Below are 16,777 nucleotides of genomic sequence, written 5' to 3' on the forward strand. Positions count from 1 at the left end.
ACTTCGATCCGTGCCCCTGTAAACAAACAGGGGCACGGAAGCCGCGCACAGGGAGCTTCCGGTCCGCGTTGTGGACGGCTCCTCCCATCTGTCCCTATCTCTCAGTGTTGTAAGCGCTGGGAGATGGTGCGCATGGGAGCATCCGGCTGGCCGGAAGCTCCCTGTGCGCCGGTGTAATGAAACCGGCGCACGGAGAAGACGGGCCGCAGCGTGAGACATCGGCAGCACCGGAGGAGGTAAGTACATGTTTATTATGTTTAAATAGTCCTCCCCAGCCCGGCCATAAAAAAATGTTTAAACCCGGATAACCCCTTTAATGAATAAACCTAGAAATTAATTAGAATTCTATTAAATGTTCCTAAATTTTACAGAACGTGCAAGGCAGTGTTACATTCTTTATGGTCAGCAAAACTCAGCAAGACACAACTTTAAAGAAAAGTTCAGATTTTATAATAGAAAATGTTTCAAAAGCCATTGGCTTGCAATCATGACACACACACATGGACTAACATCATAGATAAAATATTGTAATTTATATTCCAAAAATATATATTATAATTGTAATATTATCTACTTAGTTATGCTCTCAGGCTCTGAAGATATTTCAATGGTGCATGTATATGCGACCACCGAATATCTTGACAGAAAAAGTACCTTCGTCATCATCATCATCTTCTAGATGAATTACTCTATATCGCTTCTTTCCTGGCTTCCTTTTTTTATTTTTTTTTGGTGAAGACAATGATGAAGTTGGACTGTTCTCTGGAGGGTCTACAATTAAGTGTAAACTGTTTAAACTGTATAAAAGTTTAAGTGTTAATGTATTTTTTAATGTATTGACATTTATAAGTAGATAGGTAGCTAAAACATATTAATATACTCACCAGTTAATTTAAATTGAGGAACAAATACACCACGTAACAATGTAAAACATGCCACTTGAAATTACAGCATTGCATGTGCTACAGTAAGGTCAATAAATATTTTGACACCGACACACATTTTTTAACCTGTTTGTGAAACATATTCAAGTTATATTTATGTAATTGACATGGACATAAAGTCCAAACTTCCAGTTTTCATTTAAGAGTATCCAGATTAGAAGTTTGAGCTTCTTAACATATGCAACCTATTTTTAAAGGGATCAAAAGTAGTCGGACAATGTACTAAAAGGCCGTTTCGTGGACAGGTGTGGGCAATTCCTTTCTTATGTCATTCTCAATTAAGCAGATAAAAATTTTTTAAGATTTTGCCGTGAAGACAATACGTGGTCAAAGGAGCTCTCTATGCAGGCAAAACTATATCCATATATACTTAGCTGGAAAAACAGAAAAAACATCCGAGGCATTGGTACAATTTTAGGAGTGGCAAAATGTACAGTTTAGTATATCTTGAGAAAGAAGGAAGACACTGGTGAACTCATGAATACACGTAAGACAATATTAGTGGATGATGGCAGAATAATTCCCGTTGTGGAGAGAAACCCCTTCACAACAGCCACCCAGATGAACTTGGGGAAAGAAAGAGTATTTCAAATGTTTGTTTTAAATCATGATCCAAAGCATACCACATCATGAGTAAAATACGGTGGTGGTAGGGTGATGGCTTGGGTATGCATGGCTGCTAGTGGCGCTGGGTCACAAGTGTTTATTGATGATGTTACACAGGACAGAAGCAGCCAGATTTATTCTGAGATATTCAGAGACATGCAGATATATCAAGTGTCTGAAAGTCAGAATATTTCTAGTTGCCCATGACAACCAATCACAGCTCCCCTTTAAAATATTCAGGACTGGTAAAATGAAAGCTGAGCTGTGATTGGTTGCCATGGGCAATTGGAAATATTCTGACTTTCAGACACTTGATAAATCTGCCCCACTGTGGCCTCAAATCCAGCCAAACTCAAGCAAATTAATTAATGGAATTTGTCCATGAGTTCAAGATTTCAGACTGTCACAGAAGAATGCAAATAAGTTTTCCAAGGTGTTAAATGGAAAACAATATCTCCTTTTGCTACCTTAAGAGGCAACCCCCTTAACACCAAATATGCATTCTTCCCAGAATTCCCTAGTGCAGCATCTATGGCTTTAAGTCTCCACACACCTTTAAGGTGGCCTTGATTGGCAATCTCTCCTCCAGGAAAACACCTACTGTCTGACCCTAGTCAATAGCCTCTCACACAGCCAAATCAGCTCCCGTACGCTGTACTGAGGAGACCGAACCAGGTCAAAACAGTGCTGTCCACAGTTGGGAGTCTGTTCCTTATGGAATAGATATACTGGTTTGGCTTAATCCCACATCATGTTTTTAGACTTCTTGTAGGTCATACTTAGTGTTAAGGGGGCTGCCTTTCAAGGTAGCAAAAAGAGGTATTGATTTCCATTTAACACCTTGGAAAACTTATTTGCATTCTTCCCAGAATTCCCTAGTGGAGCATCTATGGCTTTAAGTCTCCACACGCCTTTAAGGTGGCCTTAATTAGCTATCTCTCCTCAAGGAGGACAACTAATGTCTGACCCTAGACTGTCATATACAAAGGATTTTTAACCAAGTATTAGAAATTAACATATTTTTTACAATAATTTCATTTGTCCACTTACTTTTGAGACCCTGAAATGAAGGGGTTGTGTTTAAAAAATGTTGTTCAAAATTCATTGTAGTAATGTAAAGAACCAAAATTAGAAAAATAGTGTCTCGGTCCAAATATTTATGAACTTTTATGAAACACATATTTTCCAACCCTTGCATTGAAAAGAGGAAGACAGTTCTCATTCCTTCATGCTCAGTTTCACATGCTGATGACATTATAATGATTCTCCTCTGTAACTTCATTATATGTCATCAGTGTAGAGTACCTTCTGTATCCTCTTCTGGACTTAAACTATTTTTCTTTCTTGTTCTCCTTGGGCTCCGTTTAGTTGTTTTTTTAAGAGGTTGGGCAACTTTTGGAGTTTCCTTTGAACGGTCTACAAAGTAAATGTAAACGCAAACCTAGCTTCACTATTCATACCTCAACTGTATAGACATAAAAATGGTTTGGAGTTTAAATAGCAACAGTTAGAGGGCACAAATCCGTTACATTTATTAAGATCAGTGTTATATACCCTAGTCTTAATCTATGACTAGAGATAAGACGCATTTGAACTTGGAAATTCCATGCCAGTGACATTTAAACCCCAGTGGTGCATGGGTGCCATCATTTTGGGAAGATTGTTGCTGCCCATGACGTTATTGGGGAGAGAAAATCCTCCCCAAAATGGTGGAATGTATGCATTACCTATGTTTGTGGCTCACACACTTTGATTTGAATGCAGGTATCATTTCTGCCGACAGCAGTTAATGCACATAACACCCTTTGCTGGCACTATTGCCGGGTGTTATTGGCTGGGGGTTTGAAACAAACCTAGACCCGAACTTCTGAATGAATGCACGGTTTGAGATAGCTCAACACTATCTATGATCCATTGGTATCAATGCCCCACAATTATTAAGATGTAGAATATGTAGGGAAATAGAGAAACAAGCGGATGCCCATGGACGGATAAATATAACAATTTTATTAATTAACATATATACACAAAGAAAGAATAAAAACAATTAAAAAGCACCTAAGGTGCTGTACAAAGTACCCTTGTCCCCAGCGCAGGACCCCTGAGGAAGCCTGGTGACCCAGGCGAAACGCGTGGGGATTAGTGCCCCCAGCACCACATTTGGATGTTCTTTATCCAAGGTAATATACAGACTATTTTCATCTTTATATTTTTTCAGATGCTATATTGATTATATCTTGATATATACCACCCACTAAACTTACTGTGTTTTACTAAGATATAGCCTGTATATACCCTCTTTACATTATAGACCACAGTGCGCTGGGGACAAGGGTACTTTGTACAGCACCTTAGGTGCTTTTTAATTGTTTTTATTCTTTCTTTGTGTATCTATGTTAATTAATAAAATTGTTATATTTATCCGTCCATGGGCATCCGCTTGTTTCTCTATTTCCCTACATATTTGTTCTGGATGTTCTCCTTTATCCTTTGACCCATAACTGTTGGGCAAACTAAGATGTAGAATATCTTAACAAAGTATATATGTCAAACTATTTCAAAGCTATGTTAAGCATCAGAAAAGTGGTATAGAAACTCAAGACATGAGTAATCACATATCCAAAACTATGCCCTGTCTTCATTGGTTCCTGAAACCAAATTCAGATATTCTTCATATAGCAGTAAATATCTCACTGCTAAAATGTGCTTACTGTGTAATGTAAAGATACGTCCATATTTTTAAAGCAATGGCAAAAAAAACTGTGAAATTTGTTACAGAACAGCTTATACAACTTAATGTTGCTGGCATTATTTTGCAGATGTTTTAAAAACATCTCACTAGAATAATGTTCTTAAAATAAAGCCATTACAAGTTACCTTTTTTATCTAGGGGTATTTTTTTATCTTTCTCTGGCACAGCTTCATCTTTCTGTATGCGATCTACATTAACATGAACAATAAGGTAATAGACATTAAGTATATAGACAAGCAAATAGAGAAAGACCCTCCACGTCACTACGCCATCTACACCTATCAAAGTTTAAAATATTTAAAAAATTCCCATATTGCATTTGTTTCAGAGGAAAGCTGAAACCATCTGACAGTAAGTCATAGACACTCCTAACATTTTAAAGAGGAGAGAGAGACATGTAGCATTTAAGAAAACATTAAAGTTAATTTATGGTTTAATTTTGTTCATATTTATTATGGGTGTTTCCCTAAATTATGTAAACCCCCTTATCAAGAGAACTGTTTAGATGAATATAACCATGTCATTGCTCATAGTCATCTTATATATTTATAAACTCTCTGCAGATTCAATGTTGTGTTACAGTATTTATACAGTAAATGGGGTCTGATTTATAACTTTTTACGCCTCAGTTGCATGCTAGTCACCATAATTGCACATTGAGTACACAAAATGTTCCCTAGCTGTGGACAAGACCAATTATTTAGAATGAGTAAATATTATTAACAACAATTTTCTGCCAATCCTGGGAAAAAGAACCTCAAGTGTATCATAAGGAGCAACATTGAAATCTCAGAAACGCTGTTCTTTATACAAGTGGTTCTCAAGATTCACAGTGTGGTTCTCACAGCTCCTAATTCAAATGATTGTGTATATCAAGCAAATATTATATCAATGTCTTAAATTTAAGATTTTGTCAAGAGCTCAGTCTTCAATCTTTACCCGTATCCAAGAATACAGCAATAAAAGGCTCAGTTCAATGTAGAGACAAAGGCAGATTGTTTATCTATCACAAGGTATGGTCACACATTGATTGTAAAAATTGATAAGAGTACCAGTAAATTGATTGTAAATTTGTCACAATAAATTGTTTCTGGACTTTAAAAAAATTACATATAAGAAAACCGAACCTGGTACTTGCAATAGCATCTCTGCCATTATTGAAGGACGAAAGGAACACAGTTTATATACAAAAGTAAAAATTACTTTAAATCTTACCGTAGATATATAACATTTTATTCAACAGTAATGAAATGATCCACCACTGGGGCTTATAGATTAAATACCTCGTCTGATTTTATATACGGTATATGCATGTTAAAAAAAAGTAAGTATTGCTAAGAAAACATCAGTACAGATAAATAAAGATAGTAGAAACTTGTTTGTCTAATGTGCTTGTTTTTGTATTATCTACAAGAAAGCTAAGAGGCAATGTTTCCTCTATCCCATAATGGAAAACATATTTGCATATTTCCTACTGCTATGATGATGGCATGTAGCCCTTTATGGTACACACACACATATATATATATATATGAATTGTTTAAAAAAGAGATAACTTATAAATGTTTTGCTAATGACAGGGTCACTAATATCATTTTAGTGGTTTTCTTCTTTGTGGGCTGTATATCTAGTTTTCAGTTTACTCTGAGCTACTGGGTGTAGACCAATCACCATACACTGTTCACAGTAAATAGAAACTGTGCTTCTCTATTTTCTCTCACACAATCAGAAACAGCAGGGTCATAGACATATATACTGTAGTATAGACCTGTATTAATATATTGCTACCATCTCTGTGTCTGTCTCCTATTTCTCATTTAGCTTGTATCACTCCTCCACCACACACGGACTTATGTGTCCTCACTTATCTTACTAATCTACCTCACTAATCTTCTGCCTCTCCAAGTTATACTCCATCTTTAGAAAAATACAGATTCACCAGAGACTTTAGAGCAAAAGTCTCCAACTGGGACGGAAGTGAACTCTATGTTATATGATTGCATCATCAAAAAGTATAGCCCTGACTTTTTTAACATATATGTATATCAATCTGTAGTAGTGCTACATGTAGTAGTGGATTATAATACAGAGGGTTTGGGAGGTAGCCCGGTACCTAGCCTTTTAGAGGCAGACCACGGACCAAATTTTATACTTAGAAGGGCCTTCACCCAAGAAATTCTCATACATTTGTTCCTGCTCACAAAACACATGATCACAAGAACCAATGCAGGACCTCTGAAGGTCCTCCATAGGTGCTGGAATCACAGATTGAAAGCAGGCAGAAGGGAGGCATCCATAATTCCCAAAGAAACCTGATTCTAGTACCATATACAGGAAGTGGATTCCAGACTTATAGGTGCTATAATATTCATACAGCCTAAGGCAGTGGTGGCGAACCTATGGCACAGGTGCCACAGGTGGCACTCGTAGCCTGCAATTCTTCTTCTCAAGCTACTGTATTGGTGTTCTCAGGATGCTAATACGATTGAAAGCTGTGACAGAGCTGGGAGCAATAAGTTTGGGCACTTGGTCTCTAAAAGGTTCGTCATCACTGGCCTAAGGTTTCATGCACACAAAGGTGAGAGGAAGAAGGGGTGAGTGCTGCTCGCCCCCGCCCCGCTCTATAGAGATACATGATACAATGCTGTAATACGGGGAATGATAGGACATGTCTTTTCCCCGGGTATGGAGAGGTACGGTGCCGCACATATATACAGCCCTCAATGGTTATGTGAACGTAGCCTTAGGCCATTGGTAGTCTTAATCCGCCCCTGGCTACATGACACAAAACATTTTTGTTATGTCTTCAAAGGTGTTTTACCTTGATTTAGTCCAAACCAATGCAGCAGCTGGTTTGACATATAACTTGGCACAGACAAAGATTTTATCATCAGATATTGGTTTCAACACAAACAACATTATTTGATGTTATAAACATGAAGACATCCCCCTCTACAACAGTAGGTCATAACTTGTTAGTTGTTGCATTCTACTTGATGCCATTTTTTCCTAATATATATTATAAATTATATATAAAATAGACAATTGTACATCTAAAACATCTGTAATTAGAACAATTTTTGCCTCTACCTTCTGGTTTGTCTTCTCGCTCTTGATCTTCAGGCTTCTTAGTAGGTTCTGGGGTTTCATCTCTTCCACCACGTACAGGTTGATCTTGGGATGAAGGAGCAGGTCTCACAGGCTGGTTTGGCTCTTCAGTAGAAATATTAAAAAGTTATCACTTTTGATAATACATAAAATAGAGAAAATTTTAAACATATGAGGGAGGTTCAATAGGTGTTTGACAACAGAGGGGGTTCCTGAGGGAAGTTGGTGTTATCATCTTGTGCTGCCATCTACCAAACAACGGCAAAACAAATTGCAGACTGATTGATTGGTTAGTTTGGATTTGGCAGCCATTTGAGAAAGACGTGATTTTCACTAAAAAAGTTTTTTGTGTATGTGGGCACGCTCAAAAACGGTCTCGGAAGTGAATCACAATATTTCAATATTTAATACCACATTCAAAGTATAGATAAAAAGTATAGATAAAAACATTCACAATGGTCTTGATATAATAACAGATGGTTGAATTACTACATGTACTGGAATTTAATTATTACTCGATAGCTCTGACAAATTTGAAGTGTGTATACACTTATGTGTTTACTGTAAACTTATGTGTTTACTGTGGACTGGTGTGTTCACTGTGAACTGTAAACTTTTGTGTCCACTGTAAACTTATGTGTTTTACTGTAAACTTATATGTTCGCTGTAAACTTGTGTGTCCACCGTAAACCTATGTGTCTACTGCAAACTTATGTGTTTACTGCAAACTTATGTGCCCACTGTAAACTTGTTTGTTTACTGTAAACTTTTGTGTCTACTGTGAACTTTTGTGTTTACTGTAAACTTATATGTTTACTGTGGATATCAGATAAAACAACGTTACACAAAAATCAATTGAACTTGCATGTATGAAGAAATATAAAAATGTCCAAAAAGTAAAAGACAAAAAACAATAATCAATAATGGATGTCCAAAGTTGTGAGTCCTAAAAAATAAAAATAAAAAATAAAAAGTAAAAAGTAAAAGTCCAAAATCAAAAAACGAAATTCAGCTTTGTATAGTAAATTGATATCCAGGAGGTTTTGCTATTTAAACAGGATGCAGGGCCCTACACCTGTAAAGACTCATATATATTTTCGCCTTTTTACGAGATTTAAAATAGAGGTATAGACACTCACGGTTGGTTGGCAACAATGGTTCTGATTGTCCTTAAAATTATGTTGCTGCTCTCGATGTGCCGGGGTGGAGAAAAAAACAATCCAGATATCCACATATATTGTGGTTAGCGGCCTTCCACATGTAATGGAGTCTGTGGACGCCGTTTGAAAGCGTGATCTCAAGGCGTTGCGGGATGTTAGTCCACACGCATCCGCTAGACTGAATGGATCCTCCTCCTCCTAATCCAGATCGAGCGACTGAACTGTGTCGCAAATAGTGTGACTGTACTGTGTCACAGATGGTGCCGTGCTACTCACTGGGTGCGGTCGTGCTCGTCAATGGATGTAGTCTTTCAAGTTGAGGCTCCAAGTGGTGCACTTTAGTTTGTAAACTTTCTCAAGTGAGTGTCTTTTCTTTTCTTTTATAGGTGATATTGTTATTGCAAATGAGTCATAAAATCAGTAGCTAGACGCGTTTCGAAGCGTGATGCTTCTTCCTCAGTAGCTCTATATTTAAAACCTCCATGTTAGAACACTTCCTTAAATACCCCTTCCGGGCTCAAGAATTATCCGGTTTGGATTTTTCGGATTGGGTTAAATTACAAAGACCTGACCTGGATCAATCTACTTTGATGTGTTTCAATTCTTTTTCGGATAATGCTGCATTGTTTCAATACATTAATTGAAAAGACCATAAGTCATAGACTAAAATTGTAAATATTCATGTTGGACAGACATATTAAATAAAAATGTCACCAAAAATATACACAGAATAATATACAGACACTAATGTAATAGTGTAAAATGGGAGTTTTTTTGGGGAAGAGGATTTTGTAACAATATTGCCCAAATTTCTATTTTGTCGACTAATCGATATAATCTTGTGTCCATAGTTTCAAAATATATGGAAGACACCATTCTCTGTAGGGTATTTTTATATATATATGTTTTTTGTGCACATAGTTCAGTGCAAAAGATACTTATAGATAATGAATAATATATGTATATATATGAAAAACGGTTGGGGGATTTTCATGAGTTTCATAATGGGTGGGGGAAGCTGGAAGGGGCCACATGTGCTGGTATACAGCCCGACTAATGTTGCCTGCGTTACGGCTGCCTCCATCCAATTTATAAAAAAACAAATATTTCAAGTTCTGCATTGAGACCCTTTGGTGCCATCGTGTCGAAGGTGAAAATGAATCTTGATTCCATTCTGGACATTTTAGCGATATAATCTCCACCCCTCCAGTCTTTTTTTACTGATTGTATCGCACAGAATTTTAATTGTGTTGTATCCATGTTGTGGGCTGTTTTGAAGTGTTTTGACAGAGTATGGGTTTCTAAACCTTTCTTAATATTCCTTAAATGTTCAGCGATTCTCTCTTTTAGGGGTCTGATCGTCCTTCCAATATACTGTTTTTGACAAGGGCATATTATCATGTAAATTACTCCACTACTGTTGCAAGTGAGGAGTTCATTAATGTTATGTATTGATTCATTGCTAGATGAAGTGACCTTTTGAGTGCGTTTCGTAAAAGTGGTTTTCTTACAACAAATACAATCTCCGCATCTAAAAAAGCCTTTTAAATTCAACCAGGTTTCATTTAAGGTTTTTGATTTGGTCTTGATAGAGGGAGCTATTTGAGAGCCTAAGTTGGGAGCTTTAGTGTAAATAATAGGTGGTTTCTCCGGTAAAAGTTTTTCCGTTTTTCATATATATACATATATTATTCATTATCTATAAGTATCTTTTGCACTGAACTATGTGCACAAAAAACATATATATATAAAAATACCCTACAGAGAATGGTGTCTTCCATATATTTTGAAACTATGGACACAAGATTATATCGATTAGTCGACAAAATAGAAATTTGGGCAATATTGTTACAAAATCCTCTTCCCCAAAAAAACTCCCATTTTACACTATTACATTAGTGTCTGTATATTATTCTGTGTATATTTTTGGTGACATTTTTATTTAATATGTCTGTCCAACATGAATATTTACAATTTCAGTCTATGACTTATGGTCTTTTCAATTAATGTATTGAAACAATGCAGCATTATCCGAAAAAGAATTGAAACACATCAAAGTAGATTGATCCAGGTCAGGTCTTTGTAATTTAACCCAATCCGAAAAATCCAAACCGGATAATTCTTGAGCCCGGAAGGGGTATTTAAGGAAGTGTTCTAACATGGAGGTTTTAAATATAGAGCTACTGAGGAAGAAGCATCACGCTTCGAAACGCGTCTAGCTACTGATTTTATGACTCATTTGCAATAACAATATCACCTATAAAAGAAAAGAAAAGACACTCACTTGAGAAAGTTTACAAACTAAAGTGCACCACTTGGAGCCTCAACTTGAAAGACTACATCCATTGACGAGCACGACCGCACCCAGTGAGTAGCACGGCACCATCTGTGACACAGTACAGTCACACTATTTGCGACACAGTTCAGTCGCTCGATCTGGATTAGGAGGAGGAGGATCCATTCAGTCTAGCGGATGCGTGTGGACTAACATCCCGCAACGCCTTGAGATCACGCTTTCAAACGGCGTCCACAGACTCCATTACATGTGGAAGGCCGCTAACCACAATATATGTGGATATCTGGATTGTTTTTTTCTCCACCCCGGCACATCGAGAGCAGCAACATAATTTTAAGGACAATCAGAACCATTGTTGCCAACCAACCGTGAGTGTCTATACCTCTATTTTAAATCTCGTAAAAAGGCGAAAATATATATGAGTCTTTACAGGTGTAGGGCCCTGCATCCTGTTTAAATAGCAAAACCTCCTGGATATCAATTTACTATACAAAGCTGAATTTCGTTTTTTGATTTTGGACTTTTACTTTTTACTTTTTATTTTTTATTTTTATTTTTTAGGACTCACAACTTTGGACATCCATTATTGATTATTGTTTTTTGTCTTTTACTTTTTGGACATTTTTATATTTCTTCATACATGCAAGTTCAATTGATTTTTGTGTAACGTTGTTTTATCTGATATCCACAGTAAACATATAAGTTTACAGTAAACACAAAAGTTTACAGTAAACACAAAAGTTTACAGTAAACAAACAAGTTTACAGTGGGCACATAAGTTTGCAGTAAACACATAAGTTTGCAGTAGACACATAGGTTTACGGTGGACACACAAGTTTACAGCGAACATATAAGTTTACAGTAAAACACATAAGTTTACAGTGGACACAAAAGTTTACAGTTCACAGTGAACACACCAGTCCACAGTAAACACATAAGTTTACAGTAAACACATAAGTGTATACACACTTCAAATTTGTCAGAGCTATCGAGTAATAATTAAATTCCAGTACATGTAGTAATTCAACCATCTGTTATTATATCAAGACCATTGTGAATGTTTTTATCTATACTTTTTATCTATACTTTGAATGTGGTATTAAATATTGAAATATTGTGATTCACTTCCGAGACCGTTTTTGAGCGTGCCCACATACACAAAAAACTTTTTTCGAATTTTCTTATTGGGGCCCTTTTTGGTGTTAAGACCCTTTGTGGCTGCACCCAAGGCGGTGTGACAGAGATCAATAAGTGCCACTAAACCCACTGTATTAGAGTGATTTTCACTAAGATGGAGAAAGAGCAGTATCATTCGGTAATTCGCTTTTTATTTTTGGATAGGAAAAAATCTGAGGAGATAAAAGCAAAGTTGGATGCTGTTTATGGGGACACTTCGCCATTTATGACCACAATTAGATATTGGTTCAACGAATTTTAAACTGAGCAAACATCCGTTTTTGATGAGGAGCGACCAGGACCCCCGGCAGACGTGGTTACCGAGGAAATCATTCAAAAAGTCCACAATATGATACTCACTGATTGACAAATGAAAGTGCGTGAATTAGGCCGTGATTGTGTCGACCGGAATGGCAACTAATATTTTACACGGTAAGTTGGCGATCAAAAAATTGTCAGCCTGATGGGGGCTGTGATTGCTCACAGTGGACAACAAGCGGATGCAGCTGTTAACTTCGAAGCAGTGTTTGGAGCAATTTAAGCGAGATCCGAAAGGAGTTTTTATGTCGAGTTGTCACTGTTGATAAAACCTGGATTCATCATTAGACATCAGAAACAAAGTAACAATCAAAACAAAGGATTTCTCCCAGTGAATCTACTCCAAAAAAGGTGAAGACGGTCCCATCGGCCAGAAAGGTCATGGCAATGATTTTTTGGGTTGCGAACAACATCATCCACTTGGATTTTTTAGGAAAAATAAGAACGCTCACTGGACAATGCTACAGTGAGTTATTGGACCGCTTCCACAAAAAAATTGAAGGAGACATGGCCGCATTTGGCGAAAAAGAAGGTGCTGTTTCACCACGATAACGCACTAGCACATTCATCCGGAGTTGTAGCCACAAAACTGCATGAATTGCTTTATGAATTGCTGGCCCACCCTCCGTATTCACCCGATCTGGTGATTGTTCCCTAACATAAAGAAATGTCTTGCAGGAAAATTTTTTTTGCTCAAACGAGGAAGTCATCGCCAAGACAAAGGTATTTTGGAGAGTTCGACAAATCCTATTTTTTGGAGGGGTTAGAAAAATTGTAAGAACGTTGGGAGAAGTGTATTAATGTTGAAAAATAACAAAAATGTTTTTGAAAAAATGGTGTCTTCCTTTCTAACACGGGTACTTATTGAACCACCCTTGTATATACAATTTAAGTGAAATTTTTTTGAATTTAAAGTATCAGCTGTTCAACATAAGTTGAAGTTCAACATAAGTTCAACATAAATCAACAAAATTGCTTTTTGATACTTACGAGCACAATTGTCTTCATAGTCTGGGCAACATTTGCCAAATCTAGAACAGCCAGGGTCACAATCACATGTCTGCCCTCTAATGAAACCCTCATGGCACCGTCCTTTGCATGAGGCCTCTGCATATAATATGTAGTCAGTTAATAATCAAATATCATACAGTTTTAGTTTATGGTACATACTGAAAAAGAGGTATTGTTATTACTTACTGCCAACTTACTATGCCTTGTACTACCTGAATGGTAAGTGAAATGTTTTCTTTTTTTAAATTATGGCAATCCAGTCACATGGTAATTTAAGCTTTTCTTTTATAAACTACTTAAGATCAAGAACCTACCTGTAACTCAGATGAAAAGGTTCCAGGTGCATCAGAAAATATGCTCCATTGGCAATAACAGTTTTAGGCTCACAGTGATATTACATACTGCGATTATTGTACTTATTTCCTAGATATTGAAGGTCATATTCCTTAATGGGTTTCACATATCATCCTGCAATCTGGGGCACCACTATTGGACAGCACAATGATCACTTTATGTAATTTCACAGTGGACCCTGGGTCTTATGTTCACAAGAGGCCATATGCATATTTCTGGGAGTTAACTTATTGCCAGATTTAGTACTGATGGAGAAGTTTAGCAGGTTTGTCATTTTAGAAAAATAACATGTCACAAAGAACACAAGCTACAATTTTATCTTTGATCTCATAGTTACCAATTTCTCAACACAAATGGCTTTATTAGGGAAAGGTTAAAATGAGGCACAAAGTTTGCCAATGTCTGCTCAACACAAATTTTTTTTATAAGCCTAATTTTGTTATTATGTGTTATACTGACTGAAACAAAGTAATAAATATGTGACAGTAAATATGTAGCATTTCAGGGGCAAATTGGGAGAACTATTCTAAGCTAAATGCATTAACACTTTAGCTTATAATGCACTAATCTCCTTCCCTCCCCTAAATTAAAATACTAGTGTTCTTGCATCAGAATCATCACGTGTTTAAGGGAACCTATCAGTAGGAAAAGATGAAAACTCGTAACTTTTGCAGCATGTAATCTGCTTTCCATTTACCTACTTGTTCCAATGTTGCATTATCAAGTCAGAAGGGAGGGGATCTGAGTGATAAAGTCAAGCTTAGCACGCCTCTAGATTGTGATCATCTCTACTTTCAAATTTCCCAGCTTTTATGGAGTCTTGCACATGCATTGTATACACTGGATTGAAATACATGTGCAGTACCGTACATTAAGATGCACCCTGTAAATATGATGTGTAAAATATATTGACTCTTGGCATCCAGCATACACATCACATGCTTGGACTTTACCTTAGTGTCCGGCTCTACAACCCTCCTGACTTTATTATTTGCCTTACCACACAGATTCTTTTTTTATGATGAAACAGCATTCAGGAATAACAAGTAGATATGTGGAAAGCAGATTGCTGGTCAAGGTAAGGTTTACTGCGGTAATCCCTGCTGACAGGTTCCCTTAAAAACACTTTTTCTACCTCCCTCAAAAGGAGGTGTGTACCTTAGGATATGACACTGTGCAAGTTAGTCTGATATAAGGTTACCTGTAGTGCAAACTTTCTTGTAGTCCTGACAACATTCCATATAAGACATACAGTTATAATCACAATGGCATGGATCCGCTCGAACATACCCTTGACCACATCTCCCAACACAGCTTCCTTCACCTATAATCAAACACAAACATCGCCTATTACCGCAAAACAGATATTATTCCTTAATACCTTATTTGTAAAGCTGAATCTAAATCTTCTTTTTTATATTCCAAATAATTTCAAATTACCTGAAACCAATTTTTTTTTTTGCCAGTTTTGAGAAAAAAGAAAAACTGGAGTTAGAAAAAAAATGATGTCACATATATAAGTCTTGCAGTTGAAATCTTTATGGTAGGTCTACATAGAACTGTCTAGATCAACATATAAATACAGGTAGGATACAGTTCAAAACTTTGTGTGATATGCCATAGAACTCAGTTCTAGTGGCTCTATTACTGTATTGGGCTTATTAAATGGGACAAATTAAATAAGAGAAGCCGCTTTTTGACTGAGATGAGTCACTTTTTAGAAGCTGGAAGCATCACTTCAGATATTGGGCCTAGAACCATCTTGATTTCTATTCTTAAAGATAAGAGTCTTAATTTATAGGCAACAGGCTGAGCTACAGAACCAGAAATACAGGCAGGTAAACATTTTGGATTTTTATCTGTATCTCACCCCTTAACAAACTCTGCTTTACATGTATGTGAGGAAATGTGGTCTGTTGCCACATCCTGGCGTACATGTACAATTAGGATAAACTTGTTTAGACGCAGAACCCATGCGATCCATGCACTAAACTTCACTAATTGAACATTTGCAGACTAGAATGCTCAAAATAGAATAAAAAAACAAGTGGCTTGCTACACCAAAAATTCTCCAGGTAGTGGAAATTCCTTTAGTTATTTATTAAAATATAAATGCCATATAAAACATGAACAACAAATAGTTGTGGGGCCCGCACGATATCCAATATAAAACTCAAAAACAAAACAAAAAATAAAATATAAAAAACATGAGTGGGAAAATTATTGCACAGTAGATTGTAGACAATGAGGTTGTGGTTCTTGATCTTAATTCCATTCATACAGTTAAGGTATATACCATGATAAAACTCTCAATCAGAAAATATTCAATCAATAAAATGTTACAATTTGTTGTTATAGCTGAAAACAGGAATCCTATTCAGATTCCTAAAGAAAGATATGGTCTTCACTTAGTTAATAAAATATGTCATACGTTACCCAGTCTTTATAAAAAGCACTCGGCGTTCCGTTCTAGTGTGTCAGTCTAGGCTAGGCTAGGAATAAGCAGATGTTGTTGGTTCATATCTTAGACAGGGTAGTATATACACTCACCGGCCACTTTATTAGGTACGCCATGCTAGTAACGGGTTGGACCCCCTTTTGCCTTCAGAACTGCCTCAATTCTACATGGCATAGATTCAACAAGGTGCTGGAAGCATTCCTCAGAGATTTTGGTCCATATTGACATGATGGCATCAAACAGTTGCCGCAGATTTGTCGGCTGCACATCCATGATGCGAATCTCCCGTTCCACCACATCCCAAAGATTCTCTATTGGATTGAGATCTGGTGACTGCGGAGGCCATTTGAGTACAGTGAACTCATTGTCATGTTCAAGAAACCAGTCTGAGATGATTCAAGCTTTATGACATGGCGCATTATCCTGCTGAAAGTAGCCATCAGATGTTGGGTACATTGTGGTCATAAAGGGATGGACATGGTCAGCAACAATACTCAGGTAGGCTGTGGCGTTGCAATGATGCTCAATTGGTACCAAGGGGCCCAAAGAGTGCCAAGAAAATATTCCCCACACCATGACACCACCACCACCAGC

At 36.9% G+C, this 16,777-nt stretch overlaps 1 protein-coding gene across 27 annotated transcripts in view; it reads right to left on the reverse strand.

Moving 5' to 3' along the window:
• Positions 1 to 16,777, reverse strand: part of PRG4 (proteoglycan 4) — a 138,805-nt gene that overhangs the window by 99,626 nt on the left and 22,402 nt on the right. For 21 of the 27 annotated variants that reach the window (XM_072128194.1, XM_072128210.1, XM_072128205.1 and 18 more), the window contains exons 3-8: positions 14,927 to 15,049; positions 13,351 to 13,467; positions 7,393 to 7,515; positions 4,428 to 4,490; positions 2,856 to 2,966; positions 655 to 771 (exon numbers count right to left, since the gene is read on the reverse strand). In XM_072128194.1, the coding sequence (XP_071984295.1) occupies positions 655 to 771; positions 2,856 to 2,966; positions 4,428 to 4,490; positions 7,393 to 7,515; positions 13,351 to 13,467; positions 14,927 to 15,049 (654 nt within the window). The remainder of the gene's footprint in view (positions 1 to 654; positions 772 to 2,855; positions 2,967 to 4,427; positions 4,491 to 7,392; positions 7,516 to 13,350; positions 13,468 to 14,926; positions 15,050 to 16,777) is intronic. The other 6 variants (XM_072128200.1, XM_072128193.1, XM_072128214.1 and 3 more) reach the window with 3 other exon arrangements.

Source organism: Engystomops pustulosus, chromosome 10 (assembly GCF_040894005.1).
Source record: "Engystomops pustulosus chromosome 10, aEngPut4.maternal, whole genome shotgun sequence".
NCBI lineage: Eukaryota > Metazoa > Chordata > Amphibia > Anura > Leptodactylidae > Engystomops > Engystomops pustulosus.